A 24,388-nucleotide genomic window follows, 5' to 3' on the forward strand; every position below is an offset into this window, starting at 1 on the left:
TGTGTGTATCTGAGTCAGTCTGCTCTGTGTGCATCAGTATGTGTGTGTGTGTATCCGAGTCAGTCTGCTCTGTGTGTATCAGTATGTGGGTGTATCTGAGTCAGCCTGCTCTGAGTGTATCAGTATGTGTGTGTGTGTATCTGAGTCAGTCTGCTCTGTGTGTATCAGTATGTGTGTTTGTATCTGAATCAGTCTGCTCTGTGTGTATCAGTATGTGTTTGTGTATCTGCGTCAGTCTGCTCTGTGTGTATCAGTATGTGTGTGTGTGTACATATATATATATATATATATATATATATATATATATATATATATATATATATATATATATATATATATATATATATATATAAAAGATTGCATGGATTGCTGCTTCAGTAGCCACTAGACATTCTTCCTTGTACTTCGTTAAAAGCAAGGAAGTAAAAACAGGCTACAGGAGCTTCGTGCTTGAAACAGTTTTGGACAATTATGTGGTGTCTGTCTGTCTAGGGTTTCAGCCAAAACAATGGTATATTTCGGGGAAAAACCTTATGGGAAGATGAGGTATGTGCCTCACTCATAGGGGCTCTAAATATAGAGCTGAGCACTGATTGGTCACCAGAAAGTATAAGAAGCCTCCCAGCGTCCCCTGGTATAAGTGAGACACAGAGGTGAGGAAGGAACATGACTCTCTTTTGGCTCCTGACTTGCGTTGCCGTCACTAGGGCTGCCTATGGTAAGTGCAAAGAAACCATTAGTATTTCATACGTTTACTCTAGATGTGTTGATACGTCCTAGGGCACTGGGTTTTTTTGTGTTAGCCGTAACCCCTACATTTAAATGTCCACTACACAAGCCCCCCCCCCCCCACCACCCCCCGAGGCCCCCCTGAAAAAATTAGAGGAGTAATGCTACAGGGTCCCTACTTCAGAATGGGACCCCAGCAGTGTTAATCTTCTGACTGAAACTTGTCTCCCTCCCTTTGTGTCTCCGTGTCTCCCTCCCTCCGTGTCTCCGTGTTTCCCTCCCTGTCTCTGTGTCTCCCTCCCTCCGTGTCTCTGTGTCTCCCTCCCTCCGTGTCTCCGTGTTTCCCTCCCTCCATGTCTCTGTGTCTCCCTCCCTCCGTGTCTCTGTGTCTCCCTCCCTCCCTGTCTCTGTGTCTCCCTCCCTCCCTGTCTCTGTGTCTCCCTCCCTCCCTGTCTCTGTGTCTCCCTCCCTCCTTGTCTCCGTGTCTCCCTCCGTCTCTGTGTCTCCCTCCCTCCGTGTCTCCGTGTCTCCCTCCGTGTCTCTGTGTCTCCCTCCCTCCCTGTCTCTGTGTCTCCCTCCCTCCCTGTCTCTGTGTCTCCCTCCCTCCCTGTCTCTGTGTCTCCCTCCCTCCGTGTCTCCGTGTCTCCCTCCCATTCTCTGTGTCTCCCTCCCTCCGTGTCTCCCTCCCTCCGTGTCTCTGTGTCTCCCTCCCTCCGTGTATCTGTGTCTCCCTCCCTCCGTGTCTCTGTGTCTCCCTCCCTCCCTGTCTCTGTGTTTCCCTCCCTCCCTGTCTCTGTGTCTCCCTCCCTCCGTGTCTCCCTCCCTCCCTGTCTCTTTGTTTCCCTCCCTCCGTGTCTCTGTGTCTCCCTCCCTCCCTGTCTCTGTGTCTCCCTCCCTCCGTGTCTCTGTGTCTCCCTCCCTCCCTCCGTGTCTCTGTGTCTCCCTCCCTCCGTGTCTCCCTCTGTGTCTCCCCAGCAGTCTCTTCAGCTCCTTCAGTCAGCCTAGATGATACATTAGATGCACAAATATGTATGTCAGAATATGTATGTCAGGATATGGATATGTTAGGATATGGATATGTCAGGATATGGATATGTCAGGATATGGATATGTCAGGATATGGATATGTCAGGATATGGATATGTCAGAAGATGGATATGTCAGGATATGGATATGTCAGGATATGGATGTCAGGGTATGGATATGTTAGGATATGGATATGTCAGAAGATGGATATGTCAGGATATGGATATGTCAGGATATGGATATGTCAGGATATGGATATGTCAGGATATGGATATGTCAGAAGATGGATATGTCAGGATATGGATATGTCAGGATATGGATGTCAGGGTATGGATATGTTAGGATATGGATATGTCAGAAGATGGATATGTCAGAAGATGGATATGTCAGGATATGGATATGTCAGGATATGGATATGCCCATATTTGGGTATCCACGACATCATCCAGGCTGACTGAACGGAGCCACAGAGACTGCTGCTTCTGCTGGGGACACGGAGAGAGGCACGGAGGGAGGGAGACATCGGGAGAGACATGGTGGGAGAGAGACACGGAGGGAGGGAGACACGGAGGGAGGGAGACAGAGGGAGAGACATGGTGGGAGAGAGACACGGAGGGAGGGAGACACGGAGCGAGGGAGACACGGAGCGAGGGAGACACGGAGCGAGGGAGACACGGAGCGAGGGAGACACGGAGCGAGGGAGACACGGAGCGAGGGAGACACGGAGCGAGGGAGACACGGAGCGAGGGAGACACGGAGCGAGGGAGACATGGAGCGAGGGAGACACTGAGCGAGGGAGACACTGAGCGAGGGAGACATGGGAGAGACACGGAGGGAGGGAGACACGGAGGGAGGGAGACATCGGGAGAGACAAGGAGGGAGGGAGACATGGAGGGAGGGAGACAGAGGGAGAGACATGGTGGGAGAGAGACACAGAGGGAGACGGAGCGAGGGAGACACGGAGCGAGGGAGACACGGAGCGAGGGAGACATGGAGCGAGGGAGACACGGAGCGAGGGAGACATCGGGAGAGACACGGAGGGAGGGAGACACGGAGGGAGGGAGACATCGGGAGAGACACGGAGGGAGGGAGACACGGAGGGAGGGAGACACGGAGGGAGGGAGACACGGAGCGAGGGAGACATCGGGAGAGACACGGAGGGAGGGAGACACGGAGGGAGAGAGACACGGAGGGAGGGAGACACGGAGCGAGGGAGACATCGGGAGAGACATGGTGGGAGAGAGACATGGTGGGAGGGAGACACGGAGGGAGGGAGACATCGGGAGAGACATGGTGGGAGAGAGACACGGAGGGAGGGAGACACGGAGCAAGGGAGACATCAGGAGAGACATGGTGGGAGAGAGACACAGAGGGAGACACGGAGCGAGAGAGACACGGAGGGAGGGAGACACGGAGCGAGGGAGACACTGAGCGAGGGAGACATCGGGAGAGACATGGAGCAAGAGAGACACGGAGGGAGACAAAGAGCGAGGGAGACAGAGTATGGCCCCGTTCACACTGCGCACTTCTAGACATGCGCGCGCGTTTGTCACCGACCCCTGGCGGCCAATGGTAGTGTTCACTCTTGAAACTACCATTGGCTGCAAAGCACGGCGTCCGCGCTGCTGCAGTCGCAGGAGTCTTTTAAAGGTGTGATTCCCGGCTGCAGCAGCGCAACGTCAGTTTCAGCATCAAATCAATGCATTGGCTGCTCAAAGTGAACAGGGACTCGGCAGCTCCCTGCTCCAGCCACACACACACACACACACACACACACACACACACACACACACACACACACACACACACACACACACACACACACACACACACACACACAGATACACACACACACACACACTTTTGTTTTATGTTCTTCGTTACACAGCCCCCCTCCCCGGCCCCCACTCTCTGGTCCCCGCTGTCCGCAGTATAATAATAATAAAAAAAAAGCGGGGGACGGGGGACACCGGGGGGACGGCACCCGCAACTTTCTGCCACGAAAACTCATCCTCCCCCCGCCCGCGGATCATTCCGTCTGCCGGGGATGATCACACATCGCCCAGCAGACGGAGGCGCGCACGAGCGGACTTGTGCACACAGCGTCGCAAAGTGCACTGTGTGAATGGGGCGTACGGGAGACACGGAGGAGAGAGACGCTGCTGCTGTAGTGCGTTAGTTTCTGTAATTTCAATCAGAAGATTAACACCTTGGGGGGGGGGGGGATCCTTTGGTGACCCCCAGAAATTTGCCCACACACCAAACCGATCACACACCCCTGTGCCCCGGGACTGGTATAATAGTTGCTCATACATACAATTCTAACGTACAGAGCTTTCCATTCTTCACACGTCTCTCCTTCCCGTGTGCAACATATTCACACTTCTCCAGGATCCAAAGAACCAGCAGAACTTGGACCCATAACACCCGTTTGCAGCGGGGGAGACTTAAGTAATAATCCCCGAAGAACAGGTCATTACTGGCCAATAATGCCCTGGCTGGAAGAGTTGAAGGCCCGAGGCGAAGTCGAGGGACTTTAACCCAGCAAGGGCATTATTGGCCAGTAATGCCCTGTTCTTCGGGGATTATTACTATTATAGGCTAAATGTAGGCTTATTTCGTTAATAATAGACACTTTTGTATAGTTAAATAGATTTTTTTATTAAAATAAAATGGTAAATACATGAATCCACCTCTATATACTCTTACACTGCAGATATCTATATCCACACACTGCAGCCCCCTCTGTGTACACACACACACAACACAGCACCTCTAGACACACAAACACACACACACAGCAGCTCAACACACAACACAGCAGATCTACACACACAAAAACTGCTGCCACACACGCACACACTACACAGCACCTCTACACACACAAGCACACCACACACTGGAGCTCTACACACACAACACAGCACCTCTACATACACAACACAGCAGCTCTACACACACACACACACACACACAACACAGTAGCCCTACACACACACACAACACAGCAGCTCTACACACACACACACCGCATCAGCTCTACACACACACACACACACACACACCACAGCAGCGCTACACTCACACACACACACACAAACACACACACCAACCACAGCAGCTCTACACACACAAACAAACACACACACCACAGCAGCTCTACACACACACACACACACACACACACACACACACACACACACACACACACACACACACACACACACACACAACACAGCAGCGCTACACACACACACACACAACACAGCAGCCCTACATACACACAACACAGCAGCTCTACACATACACACACACACACCGCAGCAGCTCTACACACACACACACACCACAGCAGTGCTACACACACACCAACCACAGCAGCTCTACACACACACACACACACCCCACACAGCCCAGCAGATCTACACACACACACACACACACACACAACGCAGCACAGCAGCTCTAAACACACACAACACAGCAGCTTTACACACACACACACACACACACACACACACACACACACACACACACACACACACACACACCAGCTCCACACACACACACACACACACACACACACACACACACACACACACACACACACACACACACACACACACACACACACACAGCAGCTCTACTCACACACACACAAAGCAGCTCTACACACACACACACAGCAGCTCCACACACAAACTCTGCTGCTACACACACATGCAACAGCACAACACAACACACACACCTGCTGCTATACCATAAACACTGCTACTCACGCACAAACACACAACACAGCAGCTCTACACACACACACACACACCACAGCAGCTCTACACACACCACAGCAGCTCTACACACACACACACACACAACACACACACAACACACACACAAACTGCTGCTACACACACACGTACAACACAACACAAACAGCTGCTGCTATACCCATAAACACTGCTACTGACACACACACCAGCCACAATAAAAAATGCAGCCACTTCTTTTCAGACTCCTGCCCCCCCAATTCAACTTAAACTGCTCAGAAAATCTCAGTCAGCGTGGGACGGGGAGGGGTCAACCCGTGGCTGATACTTCCTGACCAATCCCCTGTCTTAGAGCTGTTACTTCATTCTGACCAATCCCCTGTCCTTTCCCAGCTGTTGTGAAAGCTGATTCGCTGGAAATAAACAGATTGAAAATTACACTTTGCAAGCTGCTAAAATTCCGGGCATTACTGATTGGATAAAGCCCGGAATTTTAACCAATCAGAGAGCAGGGTTTTCAATAATGCCATGAATTTGACTGCTTTAGCCTATAATTGTCTATATAGTGGGTCACACAAAAGAAAATGCATCTGAGAAGGCGACGATATATTTTGCAATAATGCGATTTGTTTTCTCCTTTCTCAGGCTGCGGTGTCCCAGCCATTACACCGGTTATTTCTGGGTACGCCCCCAGGATTGTGAATGGTCAGAACGCCGTGTCGGGGTCGTGGCCGTGGCAGGTGTCCCTACAGGTAGGAACCCTAGATATTCTTCTAAACGTGGCATGTAACACCCACGGAAACCGATACACTAGATACCTTTATGGACGGGCGAGACATCGTTTTACAAGGGAAAGGTATACAGGGATATGCCAAATATTATTATTATTTATAAAGTGACATGGTACAATGTGGGAACAGCAGTTATATAAGCAGAGTAAAAACAAATAGGGAGTGTGGGGGCATAAGAAGAATATTGATCCTGGGAGATATCCGATTGCCAATACTGGAGTCAGGAAGGAATCCCGTCCTTATGGGACATAGGGCCATATTTACTAAGCAGCGCTACTATACAAGATGCCTCCCAGCACTGCGTAGTTAATGTCCATTGAAATGATTGGGCTGTGATCTGACACGGAAGGTGTTGATGGAGTAACAATGCATAGTAAATATAGCGCAGACAGTAAGTGGGGTTTGTGTTCGTTCCTCTGGATCAATATATTATATGCTACGTACTAAAAAGAGATTATTTCAGTGGGGTCAAAAATAAGCAGAACAAAATTGTTCAAGTTGCCGAAAACCCTAAAAAGTCTGTTTAGCGCAGAATGAAATTGCTATGGACCAACCATAAAACTTATTTGACGCAGCGCGGGCGTTTAGTTATATAGGGGAACAAAAGGAATTATTTTCCCAGTATGGGTAATAGAAATAATATTACAGTAACGCTTTACATTTACTAGCTCTGATGATAAATAAATAAAATACACATAATTCTGAATGGATTTAAATTGCACCAATCAGGTATTCAACGCGACGCGACCAAAGTGATTTACATTTGGTTATTTTTTGCCGCTGATGGCGCAGATTGAGAAATGTTAGGTTAGTCAGCGCTGGGATCCCAACTCCCATCCGCACGGACACGTACAAACCAAATATAGCCACGAGCTACAAATGCGGTCAGCGGGGGGTCAAGTACTGACCCCGGACACCATATTGCAAACCCATGATTGACGGCTGGACACTTATCGGTAACAGGCTCACCGCTGTTAATCCAGGGAGGGTGAGGGGGGTGAGAGGGGTATTATCAGGGAATGTTTCTTTAACTGTAGTATTAGTAAATTACTCCAGCCGCTCCTCTTATAGATCCCGATCCAATATGGCAGGGCCAACTCCAGTCGTCAACGGATACCAACACCTTGTTTTTCAGGATATCCCTGCTTCAGCACAGGTGGTGCAGTTGTTGACTGAGCCACTGATTGAGCCATCTGTGCTGAAGCAGGGATATCCTTAACACCTGACCTGTTGGTGGCCCTTGAGGACTGGAGTGGCCCACCCCTGCAATAGGGTGAGAATGCAGGTAAGAAATACACCAGCTTCCATTCATTTTGATGTTTGATTAACAGGACCACTCAGGAATCCATTACTGTGGGGGATCTCTCCTCAACCCTTACTGGATCATCACGGCCGCTCACTGCAATGTCCTGTGAGTATCTCAAACCTTACAGGACCCCTATAAGCTCATATTGAACCCCCAAAATAACCACAACATATATATATATATGCGCATAAGTGTCAAAGAGGAGTGCTACTGAGCATGGCAATATATATTTAAAACCAGAGACAGAACATAAAACACAGACAGAGCTCAGTGCTACATCCAAAGACACAAATACACAGTACAGTGCCTAAATATATATATATATAGATCTTTTGAATAAGATATCTATATATATATATATATATATATATATATATATATATATATATATATATATATATATATATATACAGTGTTCGACAAACCTATACATTTGCTCGCCCCAGGCGAGTGGATTTAACATCGTGGCGAGCTCCTATTGGCCCAAGCAGCACACGTTTGGTACTAGGTGGCGAGTAGATTTTTTGGTGATTTGTCAACCACTGTATATATATATATATATATAGATATATAGATATATATATAGATATATATATATAGATATATATATAGATATATATCTATATATATATTTAGGCACTGTACTGTGTATTTGTGTCTTTGGATGCACTGCACCGACACAGTTTATTCTAACATTTGTCCGTTATGGCCGGGGCTTTTTTTGGCTGGCGCCCGGCTGGCGCCAAAACGGAGCCGCGAGCGAGCCGCATCTTCCCCTTCCTGTTTAATTAAAAGGCTTCCCCTCCCCCTCCCCGAACCCCTGGCTGCTCCCCCTGACTGCTCCAGCTTTGCGCAGCTTCCCCCTTACCCCTGCTGCCTCTGCAGCCTTCGGGGATGCCGGGGAACCCTGGAACGTGTGACCGGCGCCAGAGTGACGCGCGGCACGCGCCAGGGAAAACCCCAAACGAGCTGCCGGGTTATCGAAAATTTCCCCACACCGCGGTGGCGGCCGCATAAAGCGTGCCGCCACTGTAGCACTGGGCCCTGTCTGTGTTTCATGTTCTGTCTCTGGTTTTAAGTATCTCAAACCTGCCCGGGGATGTGCGAGATTAGAACTTTACGTGTCAAGGAAATTGGGGAGTGAAATTGCCCCGAACAGCTGTATTTTCTTCTTCTTATATCTGGGTATTTTGCAGTCGCCTCCTTGGGATTTGGGGAGTCCCCCGAAGGATTTACATGCCTCACACATTATAATCAGCTATTCAATTCTGCAACTAAGTGCATCATTTTTCGGACTCTCTTTTGCTGCTGTAAATCCCTTTCCCTAGAAATCTGCATGAACCACAGTTCCATATGCACCAAAGGGGGCTAATCTTTAGCACGCCTTTACTTCCATTCATATAAATGCTAAAGCTTAGCACCGTTTTGTAGATATGGGCCCCAGAGCCTGTCTGCAGAAAAACTGTAAGAGAATTTGAATGAAACAGAAAGAATCCCATACAGCAGCATTGAATCAGGGCTGTTTCTTTGTTACAAAGCTGCAGGTGCTGGTGTTAGTGTTGCACAGTAACAGAGGGGAGACTTTGCTCTTCCTGGGTAGCCTTTTATTAATATGGTACCCTTTAAATGACTCTTTATATCAGGGAGCTGCCTAGGGAATCATAGTGATGAGCAGTACTTGGATTTAGAGACAGAGAAAACCATCCCTTTTAGAGTTGGAACTCGCCTACTAAAGTCAGGCACAATGGGTTATTGCTGGAGCCACAAACTAAACAATATTCGTGGACATATTAATGTCACAGGAAAACATTTAGAACATAACTTTTAATAAGTCAATACATAACATTAAATATTGTTCAATATACAAACAAATAGATATATTAAATATAAAAACAAAACATGGAAGAGGAACCTATGTGATTATAGGAGCCATGGATAGGGAATCACTCTGAATATTGGATAACCGATGGATAGATCTGTTTCCTTAGATTGTATTTAATAGTGTGTTTTACCCAGTAAACATCAGAGTCCATATATATATATACAGTGTTCGACAAATCACCCCAAAATCTACTCGCCGACCCAAAAAATCTACTCGCCCCCTAGCCCCGCCCCATTGCAAATGTAATAAATTTTGCGAATATAAGTGATTGTTAACAATCCCAAGACAAAATTAAAGCATAACTGTCAGCAAATACACACGAGTGCAGACGTTCCCTACCTGTCTTCTGGGTTAGGGGGATTCAGAGGTATTCAGAGGGGGGATTCAGAGGTTTGAAGCTTTCTAGTCAGATCTGGAACAAAGCTAGTTACAAATTATTTCAAAACCTCAATACATTATTATGTGTAGACCGCTGACTACTTGTTTGACTGATTGACTGGGTGACTGACTGGGTGGGTGACTGACTGGGTGGGTGACTGACTGACTGGGTGACTGGGTGGGTGAGGGACTGACTGGGTGACTGACTGACTGGGTGGGTGACTGACGGTGTGGGTTGGTGAGTGACTGACTGGGTGGGTGAGTGAGTGACTGACTGGGTGGGTGGGTGAGTGACTGACTGGGTGGGTAAGGGACTGACTGGGTGACTGACTGGCTGGGTGGGCGGGTGAGTGACTGACTGACTGAGTGAGTGGGTGACTGACTGGGTGATTGACTGGGTGGGTGACTGACTGACTGGGTGGGTGACTGACTGACTGACTGGGTGGGTGACTGACTGGGTGGGTGACTGACTGGGTGACTGGGTGGGTGGGTGAGTGACTGACTGACTGGGTGGGTGACTGGGTGACTGACTGACTGGGTGGGTGAGTGACTGACTGACTGGGTGGGTGACTGACTGGCTGACTGGGTGACTGACTGACTGGGTGTAGAATGGGACAAATACATTAGGAATAACTGTAGACAACATAAAAGACTTGTTACAATCAACCAAACAATGTTTTATTTAACAGATTATCCGTCCGGGAGCACCCTACCTCCGTCGCTGGTCCCCCCCCCTGCCACTCACCCCCATAACAGATCTGTACCATGCAACCTTGAGCCCCACCCCCTGCGAGAGGCAGAAAGAGAGGGCGAGAGGCAGAAAGAGAGGGAGAGAGGCAGAGAGGGCGAGAGGCAGAAAGAGAGGGCGAGAGGAAGAGAGAGAGGGCGAGAGGCAGAGAGAGAGGGCGAGAGGCAGAGAGAGAGGGCGAGAGGCAGAGAGAGAGGGCGAGAGGCAGAGAGAGAGGGCGAGAGGCAGAGAGAGAGGGCGAGAGGCAGAGAGAGATGGGGCGAGAGACAGGGTGCGAGAGACGGGGTGAGACAGGGGGGGGGTGATTGGGTGGGTGGGGTGATTGGGTGGGTGACGTGGAGATTGGGTGGGGTGACGGGGAGATTGGGTGATTGGGTGGGGTGACGGGGTGATTGGTTGGGGTGACGGGGTGGGGGGGTGATGGGGTGGGGTGGACACGCCTGGTATCCTACACACACACACACACACACACACACATTCTACCATGCACACACACATTCTCCCATGCACACACACATTCTCCCATGCACACACACATTCTCCCATGCACACACACACATTCTCCCATGCACACACACACACGGGACAGGGGGAAGAAGAGAGGAAAGGACGCGCGACCGAGCACCACCACCACTGCCCGCTCGCCCCCCCGAGACCATCTCCCGCCCTGTGCGGGCAGCCAAGGGACCGTGGGGAAGCGGAGACCAAGGGGGTAAGGGGGGAACACCCCCGCTACCATCTCCCACCCCGTGCAGAGATCGTGGGGATTGGGAAGTGGGAACACCTCCGCGCTGGAAGCCAGGGTAAGCGTGGACCGGGGAGAGAAGGGGGAACACCCCCGCTACCATCTCCCGCCATGCACGGGAAGCCGGGACCAGGGAGAGAAGGGGGGAACACCCCCACTATCATCTCCCGCCCCGCACGGGTATCGGGGGGATGCGGGGAGTAAGGGGGAACACCTTGGCTTGCAGGGAAGGAACAGAGGGGCTGCAGGATGGAGGATTAGAGAGAACTTACTCTCCAACAGATCTCCGGCCAGAAAGAATGGCAGCTCGTTGGGGGCGGGCTCATATAGAGCCTGGCCGCGCGCCCACAGAGCCTGGGAGCGCGCGCCAATCAGCTGTCAGGTAGGGGGAGGTTTATTTTTTTCAACACGAGCAGGGAAAATTTCAGCACGAGCAGGGAAAATTTCAGCGCGAGCAGGGAAAATTTAAAAAAACAAACACGTGTGCTGCTTGGGCCAATAGGAGCTCGCCCAGATGTTAAATCCACTCGCCCCAGGCGTGCAAATGTATAGGATTGTCGAACACGGTCTATATATATATATACACACACACACACATACTATAACAAAGTTATTTCTTAGATGTGGAAAGCTTTAATGATGGAGAATTACCAAACCTGTAATAGACCGGTGTGCTATTATAGGTAATTAGTAACTGTGGCACAGAAGATATTTGTTAGATATTTTTGTAGCCTGATTCCCAATATAAGGAAACACGAGTCCTTTGCTAGCACATAGTTTGACATCCCACATATCATCTTTTGGCCCTAGTAATTTGGTCTAAGGTTGTCATAAATTAACCCCTATCCTCCTAAATGACAGACATGCTGGATGAACACATACATGTTAGAGAGTACTTAGAGGCTAACCAATTAGATCCGACCCAAAATACTTTGTGCTACTGTGTGACAGTCACAGTTAAGTCTAAATAATCTAGTTAAAAAATGAATATTTATCCGGTATCTCAGGTGAGCTCCTTTATGAGCACGTGTCTCTTCCTATGTTATTTGGAGGAGGATGTGGTACTCGAGGGTTGAAAACAGAAAAACCTATTGATACTCCTGTGCCACTGATACTCTCTAATACCCTCATGCTGTGACCACTGGTATTAACGATGGTATTTCCACGTCTTTCTCCCTTGCACAGAACTTCCCATGTTGCTGTTCTGGGTATGTACAATCGGGCTTCCAAATCCGAAGCCAGGCAGGTCAAAGGCATCTCCAAGGTAAGGTACTGACAGATGAAGATTGTATGGAAGGCAAACAAGGGGGGGGGGCACCGATTGGGCCACTTGTGCTGAAGCAACTTCATTCTGCGCTAAACAGACTTTCCATGGTTTCCGGCAAGGGATATCCTTAAAACCTGACCTGTTGGTGGCCCTTGAGGACTGGAGTTAGCCTCCCATTGTCTAGAGGGAATATGGGGCAGTATTGATGCAAAAGGTAAAATGGCTCCTTGTTGTGGGATGGAGTATACATCGGGTGGAGTATGGTCTGCTGCACACCTACAGGTGCGCCGACGAGTATTCTAAAACTTGCCTTGGAAAATCTGGGGCAATCACCAACAAGACTCAGGTACATGCTGGGTACATGCTGCAACATTTCAGTGACATTTCTGCAGACAGACTAATGGCCCATCGGATTAACACAGCAGAGGTCCCTGGCAGACCCATTCAGTTTGAAAAGTTCATTTATTACCCTGTGCATCAGGCATGTCAAACTTACGGCCCAGAACGAATATCTTTGCGGCCCGCGGCCCACGGCCCAGCCCAGCGTTTCCCAAAGTGTGCGTGCGCCGCGGCTGGGCTAGAGGGGCGCCGCGATCAGGGCCGCCAGCAGCGGTAAACAAGGGCTGCTAGTTAATTAAAAAAAAAAAAAAAAACCTCTGAAGCCGGCGCCGGGTCTCCGTGGCAACGCCTGACCCTCCGCATGCGCGCTGATGCGTGCGGAGGAGAGACTTCCCCGAGAAATTTGCCACTCGGGGAAGCGGAGGAGCGGTCACGTGACCGCTCCCATCCAATGGGGCTGCAGCCTGCCTGGCATTGCAGCTACAGAGCCACCAGAGTGTGTGTGTGTGTGTGTGTGTGTGTGTGTGTGTGTGTGTGTGTGTGTGTGTGTGTGTGTGTGTGTGTGTGTGTGTGTGTGTGTGTGTGTGTAAAACGGGCTGCAGGGTGTGTGTGTGTGTGTGTGTGTGTGTGTGTGTGTGTGTGTGTGTGTGTGTGTGTGTGTGTGTATGTGTGTGTGTGAAAAACAGGCTGCAGGTGGGTGGGTGAAAAACGGGCTGCAGGTGGGTGGATGTGTAAAACGGGCTGCAGGGGGTGTGTGTGAAAAACGGCCTGCAGGTGGGTGGGTGGGTTCGGTTGTGAAAAGCGGGCTGTGGATGGGTGTGAAAAACGGGCTGTGGGTGGGTGTGAAAAATGGGCTGTGGGTGGGTGTGAAAAACGGGCTGTGGGTGGGTGTGAAAAACGGGCTGTGGGTGGGTGTGAAAAACGGGCTGTGGGTGGGTGTGAAAAACAGGCTGTGGGTGGGTGTGAAAAACGGGCTGTGGGTGGGTGTGAAAAACGGGCTGTGGGTGGGTGTGAAAAACGGGCTGTGGGTGGGTGTGAAAAACGGGCTGCAGGTGGGTGGTTGTGAAAAATGGGCTGCAGGTGGGTGGGTGTGAAAAACGGGCTGCAGGTGGGTGGGTGTGAAAAACAGGCTGTGGGTGGGTGTGAAAAATGGGCTGCTGTGAAAAACGGGCTGTGTTGTGAAAAACGGGCTGTGGGTGGGTGTGAAAAACGGGCTGCGGGTGGGTGGGTGTGAAAAACGGGCTGTGGGTGGGTGTGAAAAACGGGCTGTGGGTGGGTGGGTAGGTGTGAAAAACGGGCTGCTTTTGTGAAAAACGGGCTGCAGGTGGGTGTGAAAAACGGACTGCGGGTGGGTGGGTGTGAAAAACGGGCTGTTGTGAAAAACGGGCTGCAGGTGGCTGGGTGGGTGTGAAATCGGGCGGCTCTTTAGAAATCCGGCTGCAGGTGGGTGGGTGGTTGTGAAAAACGGGCTGCAGGTGGGTGGGTATGGAAAACGGGCTGCAGGTGGGTGGGTGGGTGTGATAAACGTGTGTCTGACAGAGAGAGAGTGAGGTCAGAGAGAGTGAGAGAGAGGTCTGAGAGAGAGAGAGGTCTGAGAGAGAGAGAGAGAGGTCTGAGAGAGAGAGAGAGAGAGAGAGAGAGAGAGAGAGAGAGAGAGAGAGAGAGAGAGAGAGAGAGAGAGGTCTGGGAGAGAGAGGTCTGAGAGAGAGGTCTGAGAGAGAGAGAGTGAGGTCTGAGAGAGAGAGTGAGGTCTGAGAGAGTGAGGTCTGAGAGAGAGAGAGAGAGAGAGAGAGTTTTGAGAGAGAGAGGTTTCTGAGAGAGAGGTCTGAGAGAGAGAGAGTGAGGTCTAAGAGAGAGAGTGAGGTCTGAGAGAGAGAGTGAGGCCTGAGAGAGAGAGTGAGGTCTGAGAGAGTGAGGTCTGAAAGAGAGAGTGAGGTCAGAGAGAGAGAGTGAGGTCAGAGAGAGAGAGAGAGAGAGAGAGAGAGAGTGAGGTCTGAGAGAGAGAGGTCTGAGAGAGAGGTCTGAGAGAGAGAGAGTGAGGTCTGAGAGAGAGAGTGAGGTCTGAGAGAGTGAGGTCTGAGAGAGAGAGAGTGAGGTCTGAGAGAGAGAGAGTGAGGTCTGAGAGAGAGGTTTGAGAGAGAGGTCCGAGAGAGAGAGTGAGATCAGAGAGAGAGAGAGTGAGAGTGTGTGAGAGAGACACCAACTGCGCACTGCAACTGTTAGGTATGTATATACACCTTTGTTTTTACTTTGGGCGCCGTGGAAAAATTCTGATCGCCTTGGGGAGCCTTGAACCGAAAAAGTTTGGGAACCACTGGTCCTGCCAATTTAACGGTGCAGAGGGCGTGTGCGTTGGCGAGCGCGTGGGCGGCGGTAGCAAGCGTGTGACCGGGAGTTGCGAGCGCGGTGGCAATGTGGCAAGCACGGCTGAAGGACGAGCTGGCCTGCGGGGGCTGTACGGTGGCCGGGCGCAGTCATCCTGCACTCGTGCCGTGTGTGGGATGTGGAGAGCACAGCAGGGGCGGAGCCAACACCCCGGCGGAGAAAGCTTCAGAGACGTCTGTGGGACTGCCTCCTGCCTGGGAGCCTGGGAATAAGGTATGGACAATATTTTTTTTTTGGGGGGGGGGGAGGCGAGATGATCATGGGGTGGGGAAAATGATGGGGCACGGAGGCCAGCCTGGGCAGCTAATAATGATGGGGGGCAGGGGGTGGGGGATAAGATGATGATGAAGTGTGTGTGGGGGGGGGGAGAGTGTGTGTGTGTTGGGTGGGGAGAGTATGTGTGTGTGGTGGGTGGGGAGAGGTGTGTGTGTGGTGGGGGGGAGAGTGTGTGTGGTGGGGGGGGGAGAGTGTGTGTGGTGGGGGGGGAGAGTGTATGTGTGTGGTGGGGGGGAGAGTGTGTGTGTGGTGGGGGGGAGAGTGTGTGTGTGGTGGGGGGAGAGTGTGTGTGTGTGGGGGGGGAGAGTGTGTGTGTGTGTGTGTGTGTGTGTGTGTGTGTGTGTGTGTGTGTGTGTGTGTGTCTGTGCAGGCCAGCAGTGACTGTGTGGGTGTCTGTGCGTGGTCAGTGTCTTTGTTGGTCTGTCTGTGTGTGTCTGTAGGTCAGTGGCTGTGTGCGTCTGTGTGCGTCTGTGCAGGTCAGAGAGAGAATGGGTGGGGGGAGAGAATGGAGGGGGGGAGAGAATGGAGGAGGGGGAGAGAATGGAGGAGGGGGAGAGAATGGAGGGGGGAGAGGGTGATGGGTGGGGAGAGAGAAGAGGGGATTGTGAGAATGGGGGTGGGGAGGGAAGGGAGAGAAAATGGGGGGGGGAAGTAGAGAGAGAATGAGGGACAAGGCCGCCAACAGGGGGGTCTGCCGGGGATGACGTCCCGGGCCCGGTAAGTCAGTCAACCACCCTCTCTCTCTCTCTCTCCCACCCTCTCTCACTTTCCCACCCTCTCTCACTCTCCCACCCGCTCTCACTCTCCCACCCTCTCTCTCTCACTCTCCCACCCTCTCTCACTCTCCCACCCTCTCACTCTCCCACCCTCATTCACTCTCCCACCCTCTCTCACTCTCCCACCCTCTCACTCTCCCACCCTCTCACTCTCCCACCCCCTCTCTGTCTGCCTCCCTCTCTGTCTGTCACCCTCTCTGTCTGTCACCCTCTGTCTGTCACCCTCTCTCTGTCACCCTCTCTCTGTCACCTTCTCTCTCTCTGTGTCACCCTCTCTCTGTCTGTCACCCTCACCCCCTCTCTTCGTTTTTATCTAAACTACCCTATACTACACCGAAATAACCTATTCTGCTTTCTTCCAGATCTGACTCTCAAGTTTCACACGGGGGACATTAGAAGACAGGTAAGGAACACCTCCCCTCCAGTATACTACCTTGAGAGACTGCGGATCAGGTAAGATCCCAGGTGGGATTGCTGCTTTGGAAATTGTTAAGAGGGGGCATCCTGACACTGGTTAATGAGTTCAGAATCATTCACATCTTTATTTCTTTTTTTTTAGGTCATCCCACACACACACACACACACACACACACACACACACACTGTACTTTTCTAAATAAACCTACGTTTCTATGAAAATGTAAGTTGTTTTTTTTTTGCGGCCCACCTAGACTTAAACCTTGTTTATTTGGCCCTTGTTAGCATTTGAGTTTGACATGCTTGCTGTACATGACGGGGTCCCCTAGAGAAACATGTTTAATACGTGCAGGGTACATCTTGGGACACTATCAATCCCTAAGTGACCTAATGGTAGTGCTGGTCTCATTAGGTTAAATGTAGCTTTTAAACAAATCAGACAGATACAGTATTTTTAAGACCGGCATGTTCACTCGTCTCTGGGTTTCGGTTCTTAAACCGGTTTTTGGTTTTGTAGAAAAATGATGGGGGGGGGGGGGGAAACTTAACGTTTCCAAATACAAAGATGTTTTATTATATTTGGGATAATAAGACTGTTTGGATCAGTTGTATATACAGTCAGATTGTTCATCCATTGTCTTTCCCATTTGATTGAGTTTGACTAATGATGGCAGAATAATTAATTTAAAGAGATAATGAGGAACCAGGTAATCAGATAAAGCAGACCTGAATACAATTTAAACTGACTCATGTTTACACAAGAGACCAGTAAGTAACATTGTTCATTAAGAGTGACCTGAATCTTTCCAAGGGAGCTGATTACATTGATTTGTGGTACTGCCCGTGTAAAAGGTCAGCCCCTTCCAGGACAGCAGTGAAATAAGGACAGGGGTGTGTTTAATAGGATAAATGCAACGGATTCAAACATTATTAAAAACATTATACCAGGTCTGTTTTCTTAAGGTGTCAAACCTTGAAAATGTCCATGGTTACAAAATAATTTGTAGGGTTTCTTACACTCTTTGGGGTCCTTGGAGCTCCGTTAAATCCGAGCTCCTAATGTGAATTTAACCTAAATAGGTAACGTCCGTTAGCTTCCCGGAGTTTTATGGGAATCCACAAAGCTAAATATCTGCAAAACCAATGGCTGTTAGTGATCTCATTAGCACGGGGGTAACGCTATGTGAAGTTATTTATTTATAAAATATTTTACCAGGAAGTAATACATTGAGAGTTACCTCTCGGTTTCAAGTATGTCCTGGGCACAGAGTTAAGACAAATAATACATGCTTACAAATACAGTTACATAAATGAACAGGGTATATACATTATATGCAAGACATTGCATGCACAGTTAAAGAAAATATATATTATGGGCGTATGAAACAGTTACAGACCAGATTAAAGTGTGAGACAGCCTTAGATTTGAAAGAACTTAAACTGGTGGTGGATGTGAGAGTCTCCGGTAGGTTGTTGCAGTTTTGGGGAGCACAGTAAGAGAAGGAGGAACGGCCGGATACTTTGTTGAGCCTTGGGACCATGAACAGTCTTTTGGAGTCAGATCTCAGATGATAAGTGCTGCGTGTGGAAGGGGTGAGGAGCTTGTTCAGATAGCTGGGTAGCTTGTCCTTAAATAATTTATAGGCAAGACAGGAAAGGGGAGCTTTGCGCCTAGACTCTAGTGATGACCAATCTAGTTCTTTGAGCATTTAGCAGTGATGTGTGTTGTAGTTGCATTGGAGAACAAAATGACAAATTGAGTTGTAGAGGGTGTCAAGTTTGCTAAGGTGGGTTTGAGGTGCCGAACCATATACTATGTCTCCATAGTCAATAATTGGCATTAGCATCTGCTGTGCGATACGCTTTCTGACCAGGAGACTTAGGGAGGATTTGTTCCTGTAAAGTACCCCTAGTTTGGCATAGGTCTTGGTTGTCAGGGTATCAATGTGCATCCCCAATGTTAAGTGGGAGTCAAACCATATGCCCAGGTATTTAAAACTAGTGACAGGGGTTAGGGTGGTGTTAGTGTTGGTTCTAATCTGGAGCTTAGTCGCTGGAAGCTTTAAAAATGTAGTCTTGGTCCCAAATACCATTGTTACAGTCTTGTCAGTGTTTAAAAACAGTTTGTTGTAGGAAATCCAGTTTTTCGAGTCTCAAAAAGTCAGACTGAAGTATGTGTTGAAGGTCAGAGAGGCTATGGCTGTGTGCATATAGGATTGTGTCATCTGCATACATGTGTATTGAGGCTTCCTTACAAGCTGTGGGAAGATCATTGATGAACACTGAGAAGTGTAGGGGCCCCAGAACAGAGCCTTGCGGGACACCACAAGTGATATCCAGGGGGTTGGAGTTACAGCCTGAGATGGACACATGTTGGAATCTGAAGAAGTCCGAATACTCGGATGAAACGTGTAGGGTTAATTTCAATTGCGCAGTGACCCGTGAGCTGTGTGGAACCGTGTGGAGCCTCTTGCAGCTTTCTGCAAACCAGCTGTTCTCCCGCTGTAAAGATCTCAACGCTGACGCTGACTCTGTATCCTGCTACTCCCCCGTTACCATTGGAGGAAAGCTGAGGAAGTCCTGTGATGTCAGACGCTGTTTGGATGCGGAGGAGGCTGTCCCTACCCAGAGGATTCGTGTGAGCTGTGTTTGCTGTATTGCGGGCGTCGCTCCTAACCCTGAGTTGGTTAAACTGCTTTTAATGATCGTGGAGCATGTGAGTGTTCTGCAGCTCACTGCTCAAAGGATTTTTTTGTTAATTAAACTGTATTGTACCATGATCTTTTCTCTTTTCTTTTAATACATGTTGAAATGATTCCTGTGAACTTCCATTTACCCACGAGAGGAGTTCTTGCGCTCTGTGTACTCCTCCTGTTGACTATTGAGGGATTGTGAAATTCCTCACACCAGCAGCATCTCCTCTTGGTGATATCATTTTTTGTGATTTATTTGTTGATATATTATAGGGTTTGCGCTTACCTTTTCTTGCAACATGTTGGAATCTACCTGATAGGTAGGACTGAAACCAGTTTAAAGCATGCGTCCCTATTCCAGAGCTCTGGAGTTTGTTAAGCAGGATAGCATGATTAAGAGTATCAAAAATCTTTGCAAAATCTAGGAATACTGCACCAGTGAGTTGCCCCGTTCCATTCCACACTGGGTTTCATTGCAAACTTTTAGCAGGGTAGTTACGGTGGAGTGTTTGGGGCGAAAGCGAGACTGGAATTGGCTAGGGAAATTTGACTTGGTATAGTAATCGCTTAATTGGGACTGGACACATTGTTCCATGACTTTGGATAGAATTGGGAGAAGTGAGATTGGCCTGTAGTTTGAGACAGTGTTTTTGTCCCCACTTTTGAAGATTGGGACAACTCTCGCAGTTTTCCAGGTCTGAGGGATATGGCCTGCAGACAGGATAGAGTGGACTATGGAAGCAATTGGTTTGGCAATGGCTGGGGCACCAAGTCTTAGGAACCTAGATTGTAGTAAGTCGGGTCCGCATTGGCTGCTTAGTTTTAGTTTGAGGAGCGCTTGTGTAATCTCCTCTTCGGATACTGGGCCAAATTGAAAATTGTGGGGAGTGTTGGGAGGGGGTGGGGCTATAGTGGTACTCCCAGGATGAGATTCAGGTTTGTGGTTTGGGTTGCGTTTCGCTAATAAGTTAGTAGCACACCCCACAAAGTAATCATTGAATGCATTTGCAATGTCAGTGGGGTTTGTCAGAGTAATATCCCTCTTAGTGATATTACTTGGTTGTTGATGGTTAGAAGGCTGGAATATGTTGTTGATAACCTTCCAGAAGTTAGCTGGGTTTGATGTATTCTGGTGGAGATTGTCAGAGTAATATTGTGCTTTTGCATGCCTTGTTTGCCTTGTGCACATGTTCCGCAGGCATCTGTAGTGATTGAGATCCTTGGTAGTGCCAGTTATTTTGTAGCTTTTCCACAAGGTATCGCTGAACTGGTAGAGTGCTATAAGGTCAGTTGTAACCCATGGAAGGTGGGCACCCTGTACCCTTATTCTGCGAAGTGGAGCATGGGTATCGCAGAGTTTTACGAACTCGGATTGGAAAATAGTCGAGCGCAGAATCCGGGTCGGGAATTAAATCGATTCTGTGCCATGGGCAATTGGTAAGGTCATCCAGAAACTGTTGTGAGTTAAAGTTTATAAATGTTCTAGTGAGGAGAACTTTAGGGCTTGAATGGGGCGGTTTAATTTTCCTTACACAGTACACTATTGCATGGTCACTGAAAATATCAGGAAGGATGCCAGAGGATTGGATTCTGCTGGGGTTTGAGGAGAGAATCCAGTCTAGCAAGGAATGGTTATGCGATTTCAGGTTTGTCCGTGTGGGTTGAGAAATGAGTTGTGATAGGTTAAGTGACTTGAGTTGTATCTGGATTTTGTGGTTTTTAGGGTCAAGCCAATTGAAGTTGAAATCCCCAAGAACTAGCAGCTCACTCTTCTCATTCAGAGAGGAAATGGAGCCAAGAAACTGGGTGATATCAGTCAGAGACTGTAGAGGGGCTTTAGGGGGTGGATTCTGCCAACAAGAATTTCAAAAGAGGGTGGGCTTGGGGGGCAATTTAACAGTGTAAATTGTAAGGTGTCTGCAATATAAAATAACACCCCTCCTTTTGGAATTTAAAGGTGGAATTCTCAGGGGTATGGGACGGAGCTGAAATGGGAGGACCTGGGTTAGGTTCAATATCACCTGCTAAAGAGAGTAATAGTATGAGTAGAAATTTGGGTAGTTGTTTGCAAGTTGTAAATTTGTGGTGTTTGCCATTTGAGTGAGAGGTGGTTGGTGTGATGGTTTTTAGAGTACTCCACCAACATTCAGTAGATAGTGCAAGGCTTTTGAGTAGTCCAGGGTGTATGGTGATGTTGGGTGTGGGCCAGGAGGGAGGAGTTTGTAGTGGATAGAGGGAGTAACCTCTCCATGAGGCCAGGAGAAAGAAAAAAGTTAAGATACATAGCAGGTTCATTATGCCAGAGGTAGGCAGTGCTGCATGGAGCTGTTGTGAGCAAAGTGAGCGTGTGCAGACTAAACAGAAGGGGTGTGCCTGTTCCTTGTCAAATGTTATGCTGCATTGTAATGCTAGAGTCAATTCAGGGTTTCAGTGGCCTGAGTGGCAGTGGGAGGTAGTTTTGTGCAGTCAGTTTTGGGAGAGGCTGCAGTGAAATAAGTTGTAAAAAGGGTGGGGGATTAAAATATGCAGGCTAACAAGCATGGGATCACAGGGTAGTCATATAAGCTCACCGTTTGTTGCCTTGAGTAAAAGAGTTTGCAGAAAGATGAAGTCCCCAGTCACCTCTAGTCAAACTATATTCTAATTATATATTGTCACTTAAAATGAACTATAGTCTAACTATATATTGTCACTTAAAATGAACTATAGTCTAACTATATATTGTCACTTTAAATGAACTATAGTCTGACTATATATTGTCACTTAAAATGATCACTTTAAATGCATCACTCTTAAGATGCCAATGCAATTCCTGCCAATGCAGGGGGGTTGTTAGTTTTATACATCTAAAGCAGTCACATGACCCTCCCCTCGCCCCAATAAATCAGCTTGTTCCAGTTGGTCAATTAGCAGCACACAGTTAAGAGGGGGGGGGGTAAATCCACCTTTTGATATTCAAACATACCAATAGATCAATAGTACAAGCCGGGTGGGTCATTCTTTTAAAACAGGACTTGCAGATCAGGGACATACCTGTGGAGAGAATGCAATTAGATCCATGTCATATCAGCTGAGGTTATAGGTCTTGCATGAAGAAAAGTACATATATAAACTATAGTCTAACTATATATTGTGAATTAAAATTATCACTTTAAATGCATCCCACTTAAGATGCCAATGCAATCCCTGCCAATGCAATCCCTGCCAATGCACGGGGGTTGTTAGTTTTATAAATCCAAAGTTAGCACGAACTTGTGTTATAAACCTGTCCTACTCACCCAAAGGCGGCGTAACTCCTATGGAGCCCCTGAAAAGGTGTTTAATTAAAGTTAAATGAAAGAGAAGAGAGGTAAAGGACTCTGTAAATAACAATAAGATAATTAAATCAGACCTAACTGTGATCTCACACTTATCCTGACCCTGTAACAGACCTGTATCAGGGTGTGGAGGTGAGTTACGCCACCTTTAGCTCTGACCTAACTCAGGGTTCTCAACTCCAGACCTCAAGCCCCTCCCAACAGGTCAGGCTTTCAGGATATCCCATCTTCAGCACAGTTGATTCAGAGGCTCAGTCGAAAGCTGAACCTCGGATTGAGCCACCTGTGCTGAATCAGGGACAATGAGCCACCTTGTCCTGAAGCAGGGACTAATTAAGCCACCTGTTCTGAATTTGGGGGGCTTAAGGACTGGAGTTGAGACCCCCTGCTTTATTAGACTGACATTGATGGACTGCAGTTTCAGAATCCCAGGGATCTCTTCTTCAGAAGATCTCTACACCAGTAACATAATCTTCCATTTACTCCAGGTTATCAGACATCCTTTGTACAACAGAGTCACCAATGTGAACGATGTCCTCCTGGTGAAGCTCTCCAGCCCTGCTATATATACCGCCCGTGTGTCCCCTGTGTGCCTCGCAGCTTCAAGTGATGGCTTATCAGCTGGCATAAAATGTGTCACCAGTGGATGGGGCCACACCAACGGAATCAGTAAGATAGACCTTCAGTTGGATAACTTGCAATATTCTCCTCTACACTCTGATTCAATGTCCCAAGCTGGAGAAGAGTTGAATGGAACCAACATCTTCTCCAGCACATGGAAACGACTTCACAGCATTGTGCTGTACATGTCATGGGGCCTGGCACCTAGAGACCGTTATAATGTTCTAGGTATGTCATGGGTACTTGCTCGTTTTGTAGCAGGTGATCGGCTTGACCGCTTTAACCATTAGAGTGCCGAATATCCAGCGAGCACCAGAGTGCAACTGGAGCTCTGGCACTTCCGGGCAATGTGTTCGCACTGGGAGGAAAATCCCATGGCACAGCTCAGCCCGGATTGCCGGAAGTGGACAGGGCGCCTATCTGTCCGATCACCTCCTAGAAAGTGACCAAGTGCCTAGTACAGGAGAAGAGACTCTAGCGTGGCAGGACCCACAGCATGTGTGCCTCTGGCAGGTCGGGTACGTTATTAGGACACTGGGTGCTTCCTTGGTGTGTGATATACTCAAATGTCCTGGTTACAAAACTGGGGCAAAAACAGCACCAGATTTACCAAGGAAAACTAATTCAATTGGAAACAATTCAAGTTTTTCCTTTGATAAATCGGGTACAATTCTTTGCCCCAGTTTTGCCGCTGAGACACTTTAGTAAATAACTCGACTGGAGTCTATTTAAGGAAGAATCAATATTCCGGGCTGTGTTTACTAAGCAGCGCTACCCCATAAGACTCCTTCCCGCACGGCTTAGTAAATTGAGCCCTTTATAAGTCATACAAATGAATATCCTGCGCCTGTAAGGTGTCTTCTGGAGATACGCCACATGGTTAATTGTGTCCTCTTGTGGTCCATTAATTTAAATGGGGCTGTAA

The 24,388-nt window shown here is 48.6% G+C and overlaps 1 protein-coding gene across 1 annotated transcript in view; it reads left to right on the plus strand.

Moving 5' to 3' along the window:
- The first annotated feature begins 498 nt into the window (after positions 1-498).
- LOC142470089 (chymotrypsinogen A-like) overlaps positions 499-24,388 on the plus strand; it is a 29,631-nt gene continuing 5,741 nt past the window's right edge. Inside the window, exons 1-5 of the mRNA XM_075577026.1 lie at positions 499-718; positions 6,168-6,274; positions 7,645-7,724; positions 12,558-12,636; positions 23,331-23,511. Coding sequence (XP_075433141.1) covers positions 667-718; positions 6,168-6,274; positions 7,645-7,724; positions 12,558-12,636; positions 23,331-23,511 — 499 coding nt within the window. The 5' untranslated portion in view covers positions 499-666. The remainder of the gene's footprint in view (positions 719-6,167; positions 6,275-7,644; positions 7,725-12,557; positions 12,637-23,330; positions 23,512-24,388) is intronic.

This window comes from Ascaphus truei, chromosome 19 (assembly GCF_040206685.1).
Source record: "Ascaphus truei isolate aAscTru1 chromosome 19, aAscTru1.hap1, whole genome shotgun sequence".
Lineage (NCBI taxonomy): Eukaryota > Metazoa > Chordata > Amphibia > Anura > Ascaphidae > Ascaphus > Ascaphus truei.